Raw genomic sequence first — 22,912 nt, 5'->3', positions numbered from 1 at the left:
CTAATAGTGTGCATATGCATGTGTGGGTCTTTTTTTTGCATTGCCAAGTGCATTTTGTGTTCATTCTGCAGCACTCGTATCGATGTGTGACTGAATGTGCATGTCTGTTTGTTAAATGGAATCGGATAAGCGTTCATGTTTGTATGCTTCTGTTTTGTGTGTGTGTGTGTGTGTGTGTGTGTGCTGCTAACGGTACGTGTTCCTTGGACCTACCACTGAACAAACTAATTAAGGAACAAACGCTGCTTCAAATCAACCAGAAAATTACCTCCCAACTCTAACAGGACGACCCAAGGACAGACAAGCATGTTCTCTATCACATCCAGTCAGAACACACAACCTAACAAAGGCTTAGTCGGTTTATCGAACAACCAGCATGTCATTTTCAACACCTCGCTGGCTGTGATTTCAGTCTTAGTGTATGACTTCCCAGCACAAGTTTTGACATGCAGTGATGTTCTAATATGGATTGACATAGAGAATCTCCACTCGAACCAAATAGTTGTAAACTTACACTGCTGATCAACCAGTCGAGCCTCGTTGCTCAAGCAAACAGAAGCCACGGAATCATCCCGTGACGTCGACTATCCGATGTGTGTCGTCGCAATCGGCAGTGTGAATGTTATACCCCTTTTAAAGATGGCACGTAATTATTACCCAGTTAGTTGTTGACTTTCAGTATATTTTGAGTAAATTGCTGGCAAGTGTCTCTTTCAGTCAATGCTGTAACTCTAGCTAATCCTGTGGTATTTCAAAGCCAATAGCTTCCATTTAAGTACTTCTATCCAGGGAGATGTTGCTGACAGTATCAATAACATCTATCTGACCTTCTGTTCCTCTTCTCGTCTCTCCCTCTGTCACCACACCCTTTCATTTGTAGCTCTCAGCATCACAAGAGTGTCACTTTTAATTGTTGTGCGGTGACTCAACTGTGTACAATTGCTGTGTTGCTAATACTGCCACCAGTTCTACAGTTGCGGCTTCTAACAATGACCTTATTTTTGTCTGTTCACAGTGAAGACGTGCGGCAGTAATCTTCAAGGTCCTTCAGGAACATTTACGTCTCCTAACTTCCCTATTCAATATGAGAGCAACGCGCAGTGTGTGTGGATAATCACTGCTTCAAATCCCAATAAGGTAAATTTCATCCTCTCTCCCGTTTGTCTCGGTCTGTCAAACAAACTCAAACTCAAACCGTTGCCATTAGTCATTTTGAGTTCAGATGGAATATGACAATTTAAACGCTTTATTGCATTCGAACATAGCCTGTTGTCAAGTTACTCTTAGCCAAGCTAAGCACTGAGAAGATGAAAGTAACTCTCTAAAGGGGAACTCAAATCCTACAGGTGAGAGATAGGAGGCAAGTTGGGCTTATGAAATAATAAATAAGCAACAGCAGCATTGGCATAGCAAAAGTAGGGAGCATGTGATCTTCAAGTTGTCCTCCTGAACTAGGTCCCAGTCTTTGCTCCATTTGAATTTCATGCATTCAATCTAATTTTAATTGATATAAGACAGCACATCTTACATGCTTTTACAGTGTTAGTTTAGCAAATGTGTACATAATTCATGTGCATAATAATTCATATAGGAGGTTCCTATATGAATATATGCTCGTCAGGGCATGTTAGTGTATAATTCTCTGTGATTGGTCAATCTTGCAAAGGGGCAGACGATAGGCTGGAGGTCAGATGGGTAGCTGTGATTGGTCCCTTTATGTCCCAAGAGAAATCTGATTGGTATTCAGGCGACACATCCTTATTCCTCTCAGGGTCATTGTGGTGACTGCTCTGTCGTCAATGGCAACACCTGCGTCAGCACCATAGGAGCACACACATACACGTATGCGCGCACACTCATGCACACAGCGGCACACTTTTACACACGTGCAGAAATGCACACTGTAGGTCATTTCTAACACACACACACACACACACAGTTGTGTGCATGACTTCGGGTGACAGTATATTGACTCATATTTATCTCCTGGAGACGTACTGTAACCATTTGCTAATCCTTACCAAGAAATTAAAACACATTTTCAACTCAAATTTCACGATTTAAGATAATGGGGACTGGGCTCTGCATCCTCATAAGGAAGACCAGTCCCCATAATGTTACTTGGTCAACACATTTAGGTCCCCGCAATAATACCTAGACCAGAACTCTCTCAGTCACTGCCCAAGGCCTCTGGTTTGTGGCCCAGGGCAATACATTCTCCGTTGAAGGCTACATCGCATACATGACTGTTGAAGGCTACAGTGCTAATGCCTTTTTGCGCTCTCTGTTGGGTGTGTGTGTGTGTGTGTGTGTGTGTGTGTGTGTGTGTGTGTGTGTGTGTGTGTGTGTGTGTGTGTGTGTGTGTGTGTGTGCGTGCGTGCGTGCGTGCGTGCGTGCGTGCGTGCGTGCGTGCGTGCGTGCGTGCGTGCGTGCGTGCGTGCGTGCGTGCGTGCGTGCGTGCGTGCGTGCGTGCGTGCGTGTGTGTGTGCGTGTGTTTGTGCGTGCGTGCGTGTATACATGTGGGATATGTGTGAGAGGTTTTAAATGAATGTGTATGTATTATGAAAGATAATGGATATTGCCAAACACATAAATTAAGACCAGATTAACTGCAGCTTCATCAAGTCATTTATATCCAACCCTTTAGATTTAAAGGCTTCACAGATACTTTATCATATACCGCGATGTGCCATACTATATCATTTACATGTCTTACATCATACTGCATCACATATACAGTATGTCATGCAACATATTGAATCACCTGCATGTATTTTATCAATACATCATATATATATATATATACATATATATATATATATATATATATATATATATATATATATATATATATATATTCAACAGTACACAGTACTGAATTATATACATGTCATGTTCTACACTGCACCGCACTGTACATGGCATGACACTACATCAAACTACAGTTCATCATGAGTCTGTAAATGTGTACAGCACCTGATCTGAAGACTGTTGACATCTACTTAAACTCATTAAACTCAACACAGTCTTTCATTTGTCTTGTTGTGTTCAGTCAATGAACTACGGCTATGTCACAGTGGTCAGGTCTTCTCAAAGACCTCTACATCAAAACCTTTTAGAATATATCGGACCCACATTATTAGAAATCTGTTAACAGACTTACGACCCAGGGCTGTGGCCATGTTCATCATCATTGACCATAAGACATCCAGAGAAATTGTGAATGACAGTGGAGTGGAAGCTTATTCATATGCTAAGCCCATCTAAAGAGCCAGATGAAGATACAAAGCAAGAGAAAGGGATGAGCATGACTAAAAGTGACAAATCCTTTAATTTGACTAAACCATCTCCCATCTTTATTCATTTTCCCACTGTCTTGGCGAGTTGTTGTATTCATGCGGGACACCCCTGAAGAGGCACATGCGAGAGCATTAATATGAGTTAAAATCATGAAAGAAAATCAACCTCAATATGCAAATCTTCATCTCGCTCGTGGAATAGCATCTTTGGTAAAGTCAGACTTGTCTTGTTGCCATCAGATGAGTGTCACTGCTTGCTCGTGGATTTCTTGCTGGATTTCAACAAAGATGCTTTCATGTGTGTGAAGTCAATAGCATTAATCAATCAATTGGAAGATTTTGTGAGTATTTAAAATTTAGAAGTACTTAAGTGACATGAGGTACGATTAAAGGAGCAACCAAAAAACTTGGAACGTATACAGTTACTTTAAGAGCTTTAATTAAAATAAGTGAATATTTTACACTCTAGTACATACCGATTTGATTAATTAAAAAGGGGTATAAATGATTGTAGAATCTTTACATTGATTGGAAAACTGGAAAATATAAATAAATAAATAAAATCATTTTAATGACAACCATTTTCAGCTGGCAAAAAAACTACAAAAAAGACAGTTTTCTTGGATATTGGTCACCTTCCAGTAAAGGACTGGAACACAATTTTAATGACATTTCAGTGGCTGCATAGGCCCACGTTGCTTTTGGAATTTAAATTCCGTCGCGGTCCAGTAGGAGATTGCAGATCCGCAGATGCATCCACAGCAGTAAATTACCAGCTTCAAAAAGCGGGCTCGTGTTGGGCAGGTGGCAGAGGCAAATAAACAGTGGGGAACTGGCAGGTACACTACAGGTAACAGGCAAGAATGGCTTGAACAGAATGGGAGCGCTGACGATGTGGTGTGCTGGCACTGAAAAGCTCTCCTCAATTAGGGGGCTGATGAGGGAATGAGGGGAAGCTTAGCGGGCAGGTGAGTGGTCAGTTGATCCCCTGAGGAGGGAAGGCAACAAAACAGACACAAGCACTGGTACATGGAAAAAGAGAGAGGGAGTCTGTAGAGAGGGGGGCTGTGGTGAAGAGGGTGATGGTGGAATCAGCACAACATATTCAGCGTGAGGGAAAAGTCGAAGATGAGCCTTCCCTCTCCCACCAGCATAACAGCTCTTCTTTTTTTTCATTGCTTGTACGTGTCTCTCCCTATTGCATCCTGTACTCCCTTTCTATCATTCTTCCTCTCCCATCCTTCTTTTTCTCTCTTTTTTTTTTTCACACTGCCCAGCCCCCATCCTCTCTCACTCCCAGAGGCTGTGTCCTCAGAATTACCCAGATTTTGCATTAAAGTGCTCGGCCTGAAACCATCAAATTACTATGGAGAAATAAAGAATAAAATGAGGAGGAGGAGGAGGAGGGCACTTAAGAGGGGGAAAAAAAAATCTTACTTTTTCACCAGTATCTCCCCCTCCATCCTCCATTGCATCCTTTTCCAAACATATTCTGTGTCTCATTGTCTCATTCTCAAACTCTGTAAGTAAAGACGCACAGGGTTTCTATTGCTAACCCTCTCTTCTCTGTGTCTCCCTCCGTCAGACCCATTCACTCCATCCCTCTCTTTCTCTCTGCCCTCTCGACTGCTCCCTCATTCTCAGTTTAAGTGTTAATGGGGTTCTGTAGCCCTCTGATGTTATTGCTTCATTTGGTTTTGTCAGAATGAGCCTTTAGAGCCAATTCATTCTCTCTTGTTCTCATTTAATCTTGGGCAAGGCAGAATAGGATGGCCATTACTGGACTTCTCTTCTCTTCTCTTCTCTGAAACTTGTGGCAATTTCATGTCTACTGCATGAGTTTACCTATTTTCTTATTTCACCCGACACAAAAACACTACTGCAGTGCTGCATATGTAGTTAACACACAGTATGAAAAACACAAGCGGGTGGTAAAACAATGACCTTCAATGAGAAAGGAAAGTTCTGGTTCCTTTCTTTATACAAATTTGCATGCATTGAATTCAGTAATGCCCTGTAGGCCTACAGAAATCAGTTGTACACACCGAGCCACACAGTAGAAACCACAAGACCAAAAAATCACTGCGCTGGCTTCTTTTGCTCGCTGTTTCCCCCCCCCTCGCTGTCAGTAAAAGGGCGTGCTTCTGCATCTTCCTGACAGGATGAACAGCATCGCACTTTTTTTAGGGCTCAGGTTAAGAAATATTAAGCACTGAGCAAAAGAGCAATGTGACTCAAATTTCATTTTTCAGTAGAGTAGTTGCATAGCAACAGTAAAAAAAAAAAAAGAAGAAAAGTCATGCAAAGCCTTTCCCACATGGTACTTTTCAGAGTTGGGAGGCACCTGGTGGATTCAGCTCAATGAAACAGAAGTAAGGAGAAAAACACTCAGTTGCAACAGACTCGAGCCATCAGTCATAATCAGCTAAAGCCCGGCTCCTCTCACAGTGGCTTATTACTTACACCGCCTAGGCGGAAGCACGGTCGAGGAGTGAGCGAGTGGCAAAAGGGTTTACTGTAATGCTGTCACAGACAATCTGTTATTCCTCATGCCTGTCTGCGCCTGCTTTACATCACCGACTGTGTCGCCCAGCAGGTGTCTCCCATCCTCCTACAGTAACCATATCTGCAAGGTTTCCCTAAATCTAATCATGGTATGGGCAGGGAGGAGCCTTCCCCCACCTCATTGTCCCCGCGACAACCTAAAGGAAGTCCTTTATCATGCAGGAATCCAATTCTGTCGCCTCATTGGCTGGAAGCCATCTAGGGATGGAAGGAAGGAATGCAGCAGCCAATTAGAAAGAGAGAGATAGAGGGTGACAGCGAGAGGGAGAGACACAGAGGAACAGGATGTATAGGGGTGGAGAGATAGAGAGAGAGAGAGAAAGAGAGATTGATGTTTCATGAACACCAACCAATTAGATGAGAGGAGAAATATGTATAGTGTTCAGTTTCATCAAACACACACACACACACACACACACACACACACACTAAAACAGATATGGAACACACATTGCCAGTAATGAGATTCAAAGCTAAGCTGACTTCAGAACAGCGTTCACATTCACACACACACACACACACACACACACCCACCCACAACCCCACACACACGCACACACAAAACCATGGGAACACTTTAATGCAGTCATGTCCTAGCTGTGTTTAATGTGTGAACAGTGCTGATGTGGCATTCGGGTGTTCTGTAAAGGACGTGTAGGAGACGGCCTACAAGTGGAACACACGGACCCTCTCTCCTTAAAAACTTCATGGCCAAACAGGGCTGCTTTGTTTCCGGCCCCAGAACCATAGGGGACTGAATGATCACCTGGCTAACCGAGCCATTAACCAACATTATTTCTAGCATTTTGCATCACCATCTACTTACTCAGTAACTGCCCCACTTCCATTAAAGCATATTTGTTAGAATCTTTTGATGGCTCCATTTCCTGCAACCTTTTTCTTTTCCAATGCTCTTTCTTTGTTTATTTCTATGGAGTTTATTGGAGTTCCTTTTTTGACTTTCTTTGTGGCGGGGGGGTTCTGTTGAGTAAAAACACCCTTCTGCTATTCAAATGAAAGCCAAAAAACACCTTTTAGCTTCTAGACAAATGTCTCTCATCAGACACGCAGATAAATTGCAGCTACAGCATCCACTCACCACTGCGACTTAATATGAGCCTTGAGGATTATTTCCCAGCAGTGGAGCTCTGGTTGATATTCTCAATGTTAATGTACAGCTGCTTTAAAATTATACAGCCACACTGACATGGAGCATGTTAAAGTCCAGAGGGGTCCATTTTCTTTTTTATATTGTAATATTGATGAACCCAAAAGATTAAATTCAGGAAGAGATTTAACCAACCATCACTTTTTAACATGTGTTTGCAGGCAGAACATTCCCTGCTGGTTCTATATTAGAAACATAAAAAAAGAAAACATCACCTTTAAATCCCCATAGAAACCAGCATTTCAAGCCTCATGCACATCAATTCCTGCTATTTAGAAGATAATCTGTTCTCCAAGTGCATGAATCATTTGCTGCACCTGCGGAATTTCCTAGTCTCACCAAGATAACAGTGGAAGTGAGCTTATGAAACATAAATTTCTGCAAATGTGGCTGCCACGAGAAATGAAAGAAAGTATTCAGTGAAATAAAGTAACGTGATAACAGAAAAAAAAACTTTCCTGAAGATCTGAGCTTGCTATTTTGATGACAGTGTGTCTAAAAACAGCCATCACATACACTGGCATACATCATTTATTGTCAGACATGCTGTTGTATTGAACGCCTGCATTGGGCTCAAAGGAATAATAAGATAAGTCTGAAAACGGTGACTATGTAATCGCAGAAATAGACACATTAATCTCCATCAAGCTGTGCCTGTCCGTGCGTGTGTGTGTGTGTGTGTGTGTGTGTGTGTGTGTTCCTGTGCGTGTGCTGGAGTGCTGGAGTGCTTGCCAGAGAGAGTTTAACAGGTCTGTAGGTAATGCTTTAATCCAATCTGCTGCCTTACATGTCGATAAGACCGAGTCAGCATCGTGAGCAAAAAGGCAGCTCACTGCTTCATCTTCGTAGCCTTTCCTGGTCACATCAGGTGATGACGATACCGCGTGCTTTCCATCTTGCCACAATTTTATTGTGGTATGGCACCATTAGTTGGTGTATCTGCACTAATGTAAGAGTGAATGTCGGACAAAACATTAGTTTGCTGCCACAATCAAAGAAATGAGAATTAACTCAACTTAACACTTTGTTTTGCTGTGGTGGTTAATGCTGCTTGTCTCCGAGCCTGAGTGGTTCAACAGTTTAACATGTACAGAAAAAAAAGCCTATCAATCACTTGACCATAGTAGTAGTCCGAATCACTTAGCTGAAACATGGATTTGAACTGCGAACATTCCTCACGATCCGTGGCCTCCCCGAACCAAATGTGCCGTCGCTGTGACAAACGCCAAACTCCATGTGCAATTTCTGGACATTTTAAAAGTTTCCTCACAGCATATTTTAAATGGAGACTGTTTTTCTTCTTTCTTTTAATGAAATTGTATCTACAGGCCTACATGGCTCTTGAACTTGCCCGGCCTGATTCCAGCAATTAAAGCCACTGGCTGTCATTCAGTTAGCCACCTATCGTGGGAGATCGTACCTGCTCAACAATGTTGAATTGTACAAGAAAAGTTTTAGGGGTGCTGAGAGGGAATGAAAGAGAGTCACCATTCTCCCTAATGAAAAATCATTTTTAATCCGTGGTTTTGATATAGAATTGTTGAAATAAACAGCAGGTAAGGGAAAACTGTGCAGTTTTTCCATTTGTTCCCTCATCATGAAATCAGTGCATAAGGTCATAGTGAGGACAAGCTGTTTACACTTTTGCATGCACATTAGTGGTATCATGTCCCCAGGTGTTCAGGTTGCAGACCGTGAAGGAAAAATCTTGTCTGACTGAATCAATATCCCCAGAAATAAGAGGATATTGACATGCTCACAACTATGCACACTATTAACACACCAGAATGCAGGAAACCAGGGCCATTATGGTTTTATGGATGTTTTTTTTTAACTCTCCCATGCAAAAATATAGAATCAGGAAATCTGATAAATCCTCACAATTAAAGAGGGAAGAGGATAGACCACAGCGTGAGGTTTCAATCTTTCCCAGAGGGTCAAATCAGAATTCTAGTTTGAAATATGCTTAACACTGTACATTGCTCACATCAGAGATTCAATATTAACCCTCGCTCGTCTCTGTTGCCGCCTCCTTCTCTGTCCTGCCTCCGTCCAAGTGCCTTCATCTTCTTCCTCCTCTCTATGTACTTCCCACTTTCTCTCTCTCTATCCTGCTGTATTTCTCTCATTTCCTTCCGTCTCCCTTTTCCTTTTCTCTCTTTTCCTTTGCCAAATGTGTTTCTCTCTGGTCTCGGATGAAACAGAAAGTGTTGGTTAAATGATTCCTGATCTGAGTTCTGAGCTGTGTGCTCATTCTCACCACTTCCAGTGCCGAGCTGGAGGTGCTGCTCATCTCCTCCATGTTCCTTGCACTTTGATGAAGAAAACCATACCACATTGTGTGATGCATTAATGATTTTGAATTCTAATGATCAAACAAGACCTTTGGTCTACTATAAATATTATAGTACAATATGTTCTGCTACGGTCACAGGTGACATTCTAAAGATAAAAACAACTATGCGGCACATGCTGGTTATGATTGGGGTCAGTAGAGGGCAATAGCATTTTAAAGATATAATTTTGACATTATTCATAATTATTTCTATGAATTTGAAATGACATGACATTTGGCGCCAAATATAACTAGTGTCAGATCAGTATTAACAAATATAACAGTGTCATTAAGGTAGTTTTTTTAAATGGACTTGCAGAGCAGCTAGAGTCCTGTTTAGATTAATTTACACCAATCCAATTGGATTGAAACTCACATGTCTGTGTTTTCTGTGTGTAAACTGTAGGTAATCCAGATCAACTTTGAAGAATTTGACCTGGAGATTGCCTATGATACTCTGACAATAGGAGATGGAGGAGAGGTGGGGGATCCGACGACTATCCTGCAAGTGTAAGTGTAAATCTCTGCTTTACATCCTACAAGTTATATCCTGTAAAATGTCTGTGAATCAGAGGTGGCAGATACAACACAACCTTTGAAGTGTGTGGTGTTTTTTGCAGATACTGCTCGAGAAAAAAGTAAAAGAAAAAACAGGCAAAATAATACACAGAATACACAGCCTCGTAGTTTGTTTAATACTGCCATTTAAAATACTTTGCCCATTTGGTTACTGACAGAGACGCTTCAGCAGCTCTCCCGTTGGGTGAAACGCCGCCAGTCATCTTAACAAACCCGCCCCAATTTAGATCAATGGTTGCGATCAGCCTGACTAGTTTTAAGATGGGTACATATTGGTACATATTGGTCCAAATGGAACGGGGGCCAGACCCATCTGCAGGAGTGGACAAACATGAGCTTGCTGATTACTGTGGGTCCACATACTGTAGTACATAACTACTGCCAGCAGATGTACTTTACACTTATGGCAAGTAGGCTAATCTAGAACTGAGCAGAATGCAGTCATGCCTCTTTGTTATGAGTCACGGCATATTTTCCAAACTGCATGCGTTATGTCAAATTGTCCGTCCCTGTTGAAAAAAGATCTAAAGTGTCGCCAAACATTTGATTCATAGCATGTTTGTGGAACGTGTAGCTCTTCCTCCTCCACGATAATCTCGCCCAGACACAAATAGTTTAAGTTTAGATAGGAGTAATCAATCCCCATGTAAAATTATTAGTCACATTACATTATAATGTTGACATCACTTAACAAGTGTGAGATTGTAAGATAAAATACACACTAACATAAACATGGACATATACACACAAGCCAATGTGAAGAATGTCATTGTTCTGCAGAGGGGTTCGTCAGTTTGTTTTCTAAAATGTCTTTCTCTGAGTTTCTTGTTGAAGCCCTTTATTGTACCTTTATTTATTTTCATTTCAACAGCTGTTGTCTAATTGTCTGGTTGGAAAAATACTGTGTTGTTTTTTTAATTAATTTTATTCAGGGATGTTTTAATGTAGACACACAACATGTTGCAGGGTCGACTAGGATCCTTATACTGGTATGATCGTAGGAAAAGTTGCAGGAAGTCATTGTTTCAAAGTGGGTATCCTTATGTGGCAATGGTTTGGCAGATAACCATTGTGTGTGTGACATCTTCATTGCGATTGACAAACCACTACCCTAAGATGGATCCAGTCCCGTTTCACTTCAGAGCCAAGTCGTCCAACTCCATTTTCTATCCCTGTTTCAAAACTCAAAGTATAAACCTGTTCGGCAGGGCAATTTCTTTCGTTCTCTCCAGGCTCTTTCCCTGTTCCCTCCAGATACAAAAGCATACCTCTCTTATATGGAGTACATCACACACACTCACTCGGAAGAAGATACCTATAGAGACACGAAACCCCAAAGCACACAGGTCCTGTTTCATCCTCAACTCTTGTTTGGTATGCTCCAGCAATTTGTACCCGCTCGGAGCGGCACATGACAATGAAGGCTATGATATTGCACCGATGAAAATGACAATGATTTAATAGTAGTGTATTTTGTGTTTCCAGCCTATCGGGGAGCTTTGTTCCCGACCTGATAGTCAGTATGACCCACCAGATGTGGCTTCACCTACAGTCGGACGAAAGCGTCGGATCAATAGGATTTAAGATCAACTTTAAAGGTAAGTTATGAGCATGGGGATAATGAGAGAAATAATGAATGGATGGATTTACTGCATGTTAAAGAGTTATTGGAAGATTTTAGCAACTGAGGTTTTCAGAGTGAACTTAATCTTGCAGAAAGACCACTGCTCCACCCAGCCATTTCTCTGCTGAGGTGCTGGCAGCGTCAATGAGTCCAAAGTGATTTAAGAGATCTATGCACGCTTGCATGCAGTGTTTAGGTCTAGGTGTGTGGAGATCTCTTTTATCACAGTAAACCTTATCTCGTCAAGTGTTTGTAGACCAAGGAACCTCCGCCATGTCATTGCACTCCACCCCGTAGATCTGGAGATCCTTCTTTTTTGTGTTGCAATCCAATGCAACTAAAATAACCGACATGGGACTGCCAAAGAGGCTTAAAATATTCCAGTTTAAGCAAAATTACTAACTAAAATCACTGACTTTTGACTTCACTCTAATTTGCATCTGTTCTCCCACTCTTTATTATGACACAAACACGATTGGAAAATGTAATTTTGCCAGGGGACATGTTTTTTTTCCTTGCCCCTTGGTCCCATTCCATCTCGTGTTAGTTTGCTAAAAGAGTTCAGTCGCTTAATGATGAACTCTTTAAAGCAAGTGACTCAAGGGAAATCTCGGGGAATGAAGGGAATATCAATGTGACATTATTTTTGCAATTATGACTGTGACTTGTGGTCACAGTGGCTGCTGACCAGTCTCTGTCACTTTAAATCTGAATTAACTGGACCATCATCACGATTTTGTTTTAAGATTTCTTTTTCTTGTTCGAGCAAGGCTTCAGTAGTAGTTATGTAGAATAGGCCGCCTGGGTGTAGCTGAACACGGACCACACATCCAATCGAATTCTTATTTTCCTTGTCTGATTCTCTTTGTAATAATAAAAAAAAAGATATGTTTGTCTGGCAACACCTGATGTTTATCAGTTAAGAACAGAGTAGTGTTGGACTATATCCTGCGATAATAAAAAACATTAAATCTTTAAAAAGCTCCCTGTTTGATAGATGTAGTGTGAATGTGACAACAGTCCATGAAACACCGAGCGGTGAGCTTTGCCGCGCAAATGAATTTGTGTGCCTCATTTAGGTGTCATCATCTGTGGATTTATCGTCATAATGAGGTCACACCGCCGAGTCTGTAATGCCGCTAGTTCCAAGAGTGTTTTTTCCCCTTAATCCTCCTTGAGTTTCAATGTGAGTTTTAAATGTCGGATTAAATTGAATATTTTTGGTTTATACTGTATTTTTCCAATTCTACAACCTTTTATATAGACTAAAGATTCTACAGAGCACAGAGGCATTCAACTAAAAATCACCAAATACTACAATTTTCTCCCTCTTAAAGGGCACTCTACCAATACGGATGTCCTGTTTCATTGATTTTATTCAAGCCGTATGTCTAAACCACGTTGTAGTTCCCAACACTTGAGCACCCTAAGAGCTGCGAGTCACACCACCTTGAAATCATAAACGGCATCTGCTTGGGGGCTCCGAAAAAACATCCCTGTTCTTTTTTTTTCTTAGTAATTTCCCCATAGGGATCGATAAAAAAATTAATGGAGAGTGCCACTATCTAAATGTATCCATGCTTATAATAATGCTCCATTGTACGGGCATGATGGAGTGCAGTAGGTACATTCCACATTTTAACAATTGAAAATACATTTAAACTGTATTTATCCTATAATGATAATCAAATGCCAGGTTTTTCGTAGGTGTTCATTGGACTGGATGGATTATATTTTCAGCATATACATCCATAAATGTGGCTTATTTCACTCAAAACCTAAATACCCTGAAAGGGTTCTATCAATACCCAGCACAAGATAAATGTGTTTGTCTCGGAGTGTTGGCTCCATCACCCCCAAGATTTACTGTAAAGGTGGGTGGCTGTGAGATGTATGTGTGTATTTTTGATAAATGTGAGACTATGTATTTGTGTGTGTGTGTGTGTGCGTGTGTGTGTGTGTGTATGTGTTGGACAGGTCCTCCATCAGTAAGCTAACGAAGCTCTACCAACAAGTCACTCACCTCTTTCACTCCTTGCATTCTCCCCCTCTTCCCTTCTCTTTGTGTTTGTCTCTCTATCGGTCTCATTTTTCCTCATTAGCCATCTCTCTATCCACGATCCTGTCTCTCCCTCTCTCTTCTTTCTAAAATCACAGCATTTTTTGTGTCAGATTGTCCATAACACTCACTCTTGTTTGGTCTTGGAGCTTACAGCTCACTCCCCTTTTTTTATAAATGTGTCACCCATCTTCTCTCATGTTCTCTCATCTCAGCTCTGCAGTCCTGCTTCCCTTTTTCCTCTTTTCACGTACTCACTCTCCACCTCTCTCTTTCCCTCTCTCTCTCTCTCTCTCTCTCTCTCTCTCTCTCTCTCTCTCTCTCTCGCTCTCTCTCCCCTCTGTCTCTCTGTGTCCCTGTTATTCTTGTCACCATTCATCCATTATTAAAGCCAAGGTCACCAACCTGGCAACACTTTGACTCCATTCCCCGTCACACACACACACTCACACACACACACACACACACACACACACACACACACCTCTACCCTGAACCACGGCATTTCACAGTTGAAGATTTAAGAGCACTACGAGAGTATTGGCGTCGTTTACACAAAAGTTTATGTTGACTCTATGAATAAATGAATGTATCATAACCTTATATATCAACAAAAAGGTGTTGTTGAGATAATATATCTGTGTCTAAATGTTAATGTGTGACCGTTGAGTGTAACAATACCCGTGTACATTTGCTTTAAATTTCCTTTTTTTGAGGGGTTTGAGTTGAACAACGAAGTTACTTACTTTTATTTCTATTTTTAATTCTATGAATGATATCTGTATTTTAACAGCATAGAAACAGTAAAGAAACAGACAGAATTTAGTCAAAATGAGTCACTCACTCAGATTACAATGAGTATCTGAAGATATTTCCAATTCATAATTTTTGTATTTATTTGAATGAACTAACTTTATTTTTATATGTAATTTTTGTCCTTTTTGGGGACATTATTACATAGTTTATGTATAATTTGTCAGAATTAAATTGGTAACCTCATTAGCACACAGGTAGCACATTAATATTTTTTATCTACAGTACAAATTAAAAATGAAAATGTGTCGAGTGAGGACATAAAACAGGGATCAGGCAAAAGAAATGTGGTTAATATTCTTTTTTGGAATGTTTGCACAGGGACTTAAACAGCTTCCAGGTAAATCTTTCGGTGAAGTCCATCTGGTTATGGATTCTACCAAAAGTAATGTGATATTAACTGTACCAGCCATGTTGTCAATCAGAAAGAAGGCTGTTTTTGTGGCTCTAAGGGTTGACCTGTCACCGTTCCTCTTCTCCTGTTTTCCTCTGTAATCAGGGATTCGGTTGCAGCGTCGGCCTCAAACTGATTTTCGCGATCTCCGTGTGCCCTCAGCGGCTTTCCATCAGAAGCTCATCTTACTTTTGAGGGGGTTTTTTTAAGGGCCGCCACAGGATTTTTAGAGCACCACAACCGTTGCGTTTCTATAATTTAAACACAGCAGCTGCCATTTGGATTGATGCAGAATTCATTTCTCCACACAGAGCAAAACCTTCTGCTCCACTTAGGAGCAGCAGCTGATTCCTGCCAATTGAGACAGGCACACAGGCACAGGTGCTCATTTGCCCTCAGTCGCCTTTCACTCACTCAAGCCATATTTCTGACCATGGGTGTGTTAGTTAGAGACACCTGTACTGTGCATTCGTTCGGTGGAACTGTCTCGTGCACAGAGATGTGAGTCTCATGTGATTCAAGAGAGGAGCTTTGAGGAGCAGAAGTAGATTACAAATGGAATTCCTTTACAAATAAGAGTTAGAACAAGTTCTTAAAATATACTACATTACCAATATCCATATTCATACAGCATCTAAATCTGTCTGCCAGACATACTGCAGTGTGAATAATTACTTCCATTGTAGTATTTTTTCTAGTATTTTCCAATGTGATGGTCGGAAATGAATAACTAGTGCAAATATTTGCCTCACCTCTCATCCGTTTCTGCAGAAACACACCTGAGTGATGATTTTGAGAAATATTTTTTCTGACAATGAGTCATTTTCCTCGAGCACCGGCTCCTTTAAGTGCATCATTCGCGGCGTTATACCATCACTCTATGTTATATAACGCTGTGCCGAGGAAACCACATAAATGCAGCACAGACGTCGAGCGCCCGCATCACAGCCGGCAGTAAAGGAGAGCTGGATGGCGCACATGTTCATCTCATGACAAATGACTCTTATCTAGTGTGCTCCGCATGCTAAATATGATAGAATTTTCTCAATCTGTGCTATTATTAATAAGCGGCTAACACAAACAAATGATTGGAGAGGGTTTTTTTTTAAGGAGAATAAGATGTTCTGATTTTATATAAATATTAGTATAGCATGACTGTTCCTATTCTCGTCATTTCGCTTGTCTTCTCTTCACTTCAGCAGGATTCCATCACCAAGTCATAATGTCAGCTCTTTTAGGGGTTTTCATCTGTTTTTTATGGTTTTTAATATGTGGTGTATTTTATAGGCGGGAAGGATGTCAAGGTGGTTTTTTACAGCACAGTTGACTCCTGGTTCATTGGGGCTGAAATGTGTGTGTGTGTGTGTGTGTGTGTGCGTGTGCGTGTGCGTGTGCGTGCGTGCGTGCGTGCGGGTGGGTGGGTGTGCATGTGTGTGTGGGTGGGTGTGCATGTGTGGGTGGGTGTGTGTGTGTGTGTGTGTTTGCTTCATGTCTCCCTACCTTTGTGCAAGTCTGTCTACTTTTGAATGTGTAACTGTTGATTGGTAGATCGGATTATGGGGATGAAGAGTGAAGGAAGCTACAGCAGAAATAAACTGAACCATAACTGACAAATGGCATTGGTACGCAATAATGATTTTGGACTCTCGCTCAATCGAACATTAGTGTCAAATTTGCACCTGTAAAATTAGTGTTGGGTCCCAAAGGAGCTCAGTCGTGCTCCAGCACTGGGAGTCCAGACACTGAGCAGGATGCTCTCAATCACACGGCACTAAACAGCATTTCATTCACAGTGGCTGAAACACCGTGAAATATGAGTTCATGAAATATTCATTCACAACATAACCAGCAAATGTGGTTCAATTTTACAGTCAATAACCTTAGGATTGGCTTAGTGAATCTAACATTTAGGTGAATGTGTGTGTGTGTGTGTGTGTGTGTGTGTGTGTGTGTGTGTGTGTGTGTGTGTGTGTGTGTGTGTGTGTGTGTGTGTGTGTGTGTGTGTGTGTGTACAGTATATGAATGTTTTAAAGGTAGCCTGTGAAGGGCAGGTCTTACTTAATCACAGCACTGTAAACACCATTTCATTTTCCAGTCATTAATTATTGACTCGTGTAATATTCTGTTCTCTTGTAGCCACCAGTGTTAGTAATATAGAAATATCTGTAGCCATTCAGTCAAAATTCATAGTAAAAATGGATTGTTCCACTCATTAGTTATGACTTAATAATATATTCCATACATTTCAAATCACATACCACCGGGTAACTGAGTTTACCAGTTTGAAGAATTGTCCTGTTTTCTTGTTTTGCCTGCTGGTCATTTTGATTGTTGATAGCAACTTCTCTCGCAATGGAATTTCCTGAAAGACCTAAATAGATTAAATGGACAGGGACTGACTGGGCACTGTTGTACTTAGTGGAACACACGAGATGCCGTTTTGGCCCCTTATTGGTCATGAGGTAATTAGAAAGGCTCATCAAGAAGGAGCTCCAGATGGTCGAGGGCTTGTTAGACGCTTTGTCTTAACTATAAACAGGAGGCAGGTTTGGAAAAATACAGCTTTAACCTTTTGTTAAGTCTTTTTTCGGCTTTTTTGATTTGGCTTGTTTCATTATTTTCTATTGAAAAGGACACAGTGCACTTAAGACAATGTTGTATTCAACGACATAGCAGAGCATGCTTTTTTTTTTTTTGAGGTTGGCGGATGAAGGGGTAGTAGAACAGCAAAAAAAAGACAAAAAAGACGGAGAGATGATGTGGTCCCGTTCTCTCACCTGAACATTTTGTACACAGATGATTGCCAGAGTCTTTGTGGGGACAGGCACATCCTGGAACTCACTGATTCGGTTGGAATCACAAGCCTTATACAAGGTCATGACATGAGTTTGGGCATTTTTTGCAGCAGAGTCTCGCGTGATGTACATGCACCGAGAAAACAGACCAATTGTAATCTTCGATCTCGAAGCCCAATTTACCAAGTTTCGGGTATTTGGGAGTTACACCATTGAGTTTAAAACCTTTTTTTTTTCCATTTTTAAGTAAGACGAGTGGGCAGAGATTGTGTGTCTTAATGAGAACAGAAAATTGTTGTCTTTCATGTAACATTGCCTATTAAACCAATCCTCAAAAGCCCCTCAGTGGCCTTGTTCGAGGCCCGACAGTGGCAGAAAAAATATCAGCATACTAAGTTTAATAAATTAGATCATTTCCATTCAGCAGACTGTCCTCGCCGCTGTCTGCAGTGTGAACAAGTCAATTTGAGCCACTCCCTTTAGATCGCGGTGTCAAAAAGGCGCAGGCTAATTAAACAGGCTGAAGTCCTCATTTTTTTCTTCACGCTCGCAAACCTGGTTGATTATACATAATTATACTTCCCATTCAATTCCTTTTCCTCTGTGGCCATTATATGGTAGCTACCTTTTGATTATTGTTTCATGTGGTTTAATGTGTTTAACGCACCTTGGTTTTTGTTTCGGTAACATTGGTAAAGGTCAACGCAACGAAAAGAAAGCGCAGCATGAGCAGAAACATGCAAGCCACCTTTTATAGGATATGACGTTTTACGAAGTATTGGACTTTGCATTGGACGCCACAACTATACATTCAGCGTTCGATCACTTTTAGCAACCTTGCTCCAAAATCAATTTTTTACAATGGTCACAAAAGAGAAACAGCCCATGAGCTTTTTTTTCCCTCCACAATCTCATTATAGCCCCAAAATCTATTACCTTACTCTCTCAGATATTTACAGCTAGTGCATGTATGATCACTGTGTGTGTGTGTGTGTGTGTGTGTGTGTGTGTGTGTGTGTGTGTGTGTGTGTGTGTGTGTGTGTGTGTGTGTGTGTGTGTGTGTGTGTGTGTGTGTGTGTGTGTGTGTGTGTGTGTGTGTGTGTGTGTGTGTGTGTGCAGAACAGAATGCAGTAGGGCTCACTATGTAATCTCAAACATGATATTGAAGTTCCACATATCCAGACACACACACACACACACACACACACACACACACACACACACACACACACGCACGCATACACTTTAAGGAGGCTAAGCTCCTTTGTGAATATGTCAGCCTTGTTGTACAAACACAATAGGATTATTCCTGTTTGTATGTGTGTGTGTGCTTGTGTGTGTGTGTGTGTGTGTGTGTGTGTGTGTGTGTGTGTGTGTGTGCGTGTGTGTGTGTGTGTGTGTGTGTGTGTGTGTACATGTGTGTGTGTGTGTGCGTGTGTGCGTGCATGTGTGTGAGGGTAGTGCAGTTTGCCTATTTTTTCTCTCCAAAGCAATTTGTTCTCCATTCTTCTGCAAGGTGTTTGTGTATCTGTGTGTGAGTGTATGTGTGTGAGTGTGTGTGTGTGTGTGTGTGTGTGTGTGTGTGTGTGTGTGTGTGTGTGTGTGTGTGTGTGTGTGTTCACGCACAGACTTGTGTGTTAGGCAGGCTGCTATTGGTTGAGTCTGTGGGCTTCATAAAGACAATGTCATGATGGAAATTAATGCAATACATCACAAACACGCGCTCAGACACCCACACAAGCACAAACCTCTGCTTCCTGCCGTGGCCCACTCCTGTAAATAATACTTAAACTAGGGGAAGACAAAAGGTCAATAAAGTAGAGGACGTCTTGGGGATAAGGAGGGGGTTCTACATGATTTTTACACGGAATTATGGTCACACAGTGGCACCATTTTATGAAATCAAAGACATATATTTTCAACTTCATGGTCAGAGTAAACTGAAAAACAGTGGTGTCAGGAATATTCACAAAACTCTGGGGCTGGAGGCATCCGGGAAGAGATGGATACAAACCAGCTCAAGAAATTCACTCGGCTCAGCAAATCAAAATCCAAGACTTCTCTGCTGGCAGTGTATTTCTGTATAAATTGGAGATGAACAGAAGAGCACACAGCAACATTGAAGATCAGGCAGAGGACTGTTATCTAGCATGCAGGTGTAAATACTGGCTGAGTAGACGAAATTAGGAGCAGATGTTTTGTTGGGTGTGGATGTCAGACTGTGAATGTGATGAGTCCAAGGGTATTTGGTGGAGAAGGGGAAGGACTGGGAAGTTCCATTGAAATACGCAAAGGAAGTTCTTTAATTGTTTATGTCTACTGCCTTTATTTTCTGAAATGATTTTTTGAACAGCGCTGAGATATCTAGAAGCTAAGTGAAATGTTTAGGTTGATAGGTCGAGGTTCATTTGAACACAGGTCATTTGACCCTGGTCCACGCAGATGTTAAAGTCTCCCGTTGAAACCGTGTCTTTGCAGAAATAGACAAAGAGAGCTGCGGTGACCCCGGGACTCCTCTCTACGGAATACGAGAGGGCGACAGCTTCCTCAACGGAGGAATCCTGAGATTCGAGTGCCAGTTTGGCTTCGAGCTGATCGGCGAGAGAACGATCTCCTGCCAAGACAACAATCAGTGGTCGGCAAACATCCCCATATGCATATGTAAGTAGTTCAATCATTGAGATGTGATTTTCAGGGATGTTTGGCAGGAGATAGAATTAAAAGAAATTCAAAAAGGAAAAGAAGCATGAGGTTAGCTCTGCTGTGATGTTGATAACAGTCAGTCTGACCTGTCACCATGTTGACAGTACAGAGTTTATTAAGGCCCGGAGCGGCTGATGCTGTGGGGATGAATATTTAACAGTCTGCATCTCTTTCCTGTCCCATTCCCTTCCTTTTATGAATCTTTACCCCCCGTCTCTCTCTGTCTTTCTGCCCGTCTGTCTCTGTGTCTCTGTGTCCTCCTCCCACAGTCCCCTGCATGTCCAACTTCACAGCTCCCTCAGGCACTGTCCTCTCCCCAGATTACCCAGAAGGCTACGGGAACAATATGAACTGTATCTGGCTCGTCCAATCAGAACCAGGCTCCAGGATCCACTTGGCATTTAACGACTTTGACCTGGAGGCGCCCTACGATTCCCTCACAGTGAAAGATGGTGAGACAAACGACGCCGTCGTCCTCGGGAGGTTCTCTGGAGCTGAGAGCCCTTCCCATCTGACGTCCAATACCAACACGCTGAGGCTGGAGTTTCAGGCCGATCACTCCATGTCAGGAAGAGGATTTAACATCACTTATAGTTGTACGTCAGTTTTCTCTTTCATTTTATTCAGCTCTCCTGTTTAATTGAAGAGAAATTGCGATATTTATTTGCAAAAACATGAGTTTTTCCTACAAGTTGAAGTTTGGCTCATGGTTAGAGCAGTGAAAAGATTATTTCACTGTAAAGTTATTTTCCTTTGCAGCAGAACAATGGAGAAGACTCAGAGGCTGAGCAATGGTTCTGTTTTCAAGCTATGAGGCAGCATTTTTCAAATAACTGTAAATGAATTTTATGCATGAGTTTCAGCATAGACTGCAAGTGCCTGTGTTAGATGTGAGGTGGCTTTATTCTGAAACTCTTTATCCTTCCACACTTGAAGCATTTCATGGTCGAAACTTCATTTTTCACAATCAAAACTATTTTAATGAAAGATGTTACAATGTGTGAGAAACCCTTTCTTTCTAATCTTCATAATTTTCATCCAAACAATCTCTCAAAAGAGATTGTATACTGCATATTCGATCTTTGGATGTTGTTTGATTTTAGATAGAAACTCAACTAATGCACGCACAATTTGATCCGACTGAAGTCTTCATCAACACAAAAATGTGCTCAGGAAAAGACAAACTGTATTGATTCAGGGGGGTTCATGGGATTGATGCAGCAGCTAAGAATAGAGGTGTAGGTTGCAGAACAAAGAGGGAAAAAAAGGCAAAGGAGGCAATAATGGTACTCTTTTTGGGAACTTTGTGGCTTGTTTGTTTTCTTATCTGGAGTCAGGTGAGACGATTGATGTCGTTTTCATATCCGTGCGTCCAGTGAGAGAGATGTCCAGGACGATTTCCAAGACAATCCAAGATGTGAGGGAGATGTAGGGGCAGTTATAGCACCTCAGAAATACTGTTTCAAGTTGTCAGCTGTGCAAACTTTTGTAATTCTTCAAAGCCCTGGCGACTCTTGGATGTATTGACGACTTGCTTGCCAGACAACAGGATACAGCATGGACAGTAAACAAGATAGTTTTGGGATTTCTTTGAAGGAGTATTTGTTATTTTGGATGCGGGTGAACCGTTTGCCCCGGCTCTCAGTCTTTGAGCTAATTTAGTCGAAACACATCGCCATACCGGACAAACAGAGATGGAAATTGATATTGATCTTTTCTTCTGAATGTGGGTTTGATGGCAAACAGACATATTTTTCCCAATGCTGAAGTGTTCTGTCCACAAGTTTCCTCACAGTGTGTCTGTGATTTTTGCTCATACCATTCTAGGAAACAAGGGTAGAGAGGGAGAAGGGGGATCACATGGAGCAAAGGTCCACAGCCAGAATTGAACCGTCACACCATCACATCAGATTGCTTCACCTTGCATTTTAAAGTTGGACATTATAGCCCTCTTATCTGATAATTCAAATCATATCCCGAAGCAGACATGGTCACATGAATTTTTATCAGAGGATTTGCTGGATCAAAAAACAAGTAGAGTTCACATATCCTGTAGCATGACGAATGAGCACATGAGCAAATACATAAAGAGACACAGCAGGAATATAGAACAGACAGATTAAAGGGGACCTTTGCTTGGAAATATTATTAAAATGATAAGCAAAATATTGCTTGTAAAGTACTGTTCTCCTAATCCTTATATTTGTGGTGTGTGTGTGTGTGTCTCTTTCTGTGAGCATTTAGTCTTCAATTCCTTCCTCATAATATCTGTCTCCTTGTCACCTTGTACCCCAGCGTTTGGCCATAATGAGTGCCCGGACCCTGGCATTCCTATCAACGCTCGCCGCTTTGGAGACAGCTTCCAGCTTGGCAGCTCCATCTCTGTGGTCTGTGAGGACGGTTTTATCAAAACCCAAGGAGCTGAGACCATCTCCTGTCAGCTGGAAAAAGGAAAAGTCATGTGGAGTGGGCCCATCCCTAAATGTGAAGGTAAATATTGACTAGATTCCCTGATTAAACTATTAGCTCGGGAACAATATGTCATATGAGACATCATCATTACTTCAGCATAAAGACC

At 41.5% G+C, this 22,912-nt stretch overlaps 1 protein-coding gene across 1 annotated transcript in view; it reads left to right on the top strand.

Annotated features, from left to right (window-relative positions):
* Positions 1 to 22,912, top strand: part of LOC118292237 (CUB and sushi domain-containing protein 3) — a 288,046-nt gene that overhangs the window by 186,155 nt on the left and 78,979 nt on the right. Inside the window, exons 11-16 of the mRNA XM_047330255.1 lie at positions 1,016 to 1,137; positions 9,774 to 9,877; positions 11,432 to 11,544; positions 20,110 to 20,292; positions 20,604 to 20,930; positions 22,630 to 22,824. Of these exons, the coding sequence (XP_047186211.1) occupies positions 1,016 to 1,137; positions 9,774 to 9,877; positions 11,432 to 11,544; positions 20,110 to 20,292; positions 20,604 to 20,930; positions 22,630 to 22,824 (1,044 nt within the window). The remainder of the gene's footprint in view (positions 1 to 1,015; positions 1,138 to 9,773; positions 9,878 to 11,431; positions 11,545 to 20,109; positions 20,293 to 20,603; positions 20,931 to 22,629; positions 22,825 to 22,912) is intronic.

Source organism: Scophthalmus maximus, chromosome 22 (genome assembly GCF_022379125.1).
Source record: "Scophthalmus maximus strain ysfricsl-2021 chromosome 22, ASM2237912v1, whole genome shotgun sequence".
Classification (NCBI taxonomy): Eukaryota; Metazoa; Chordata; class Actinopteri; order Pleuronectiformes; family Scophthalmidae; genus Scophthalmus; species Scophthalmus maximus.
This window is presented reverse-complemented; position numbering and strand designations above follow the sequence as displayed.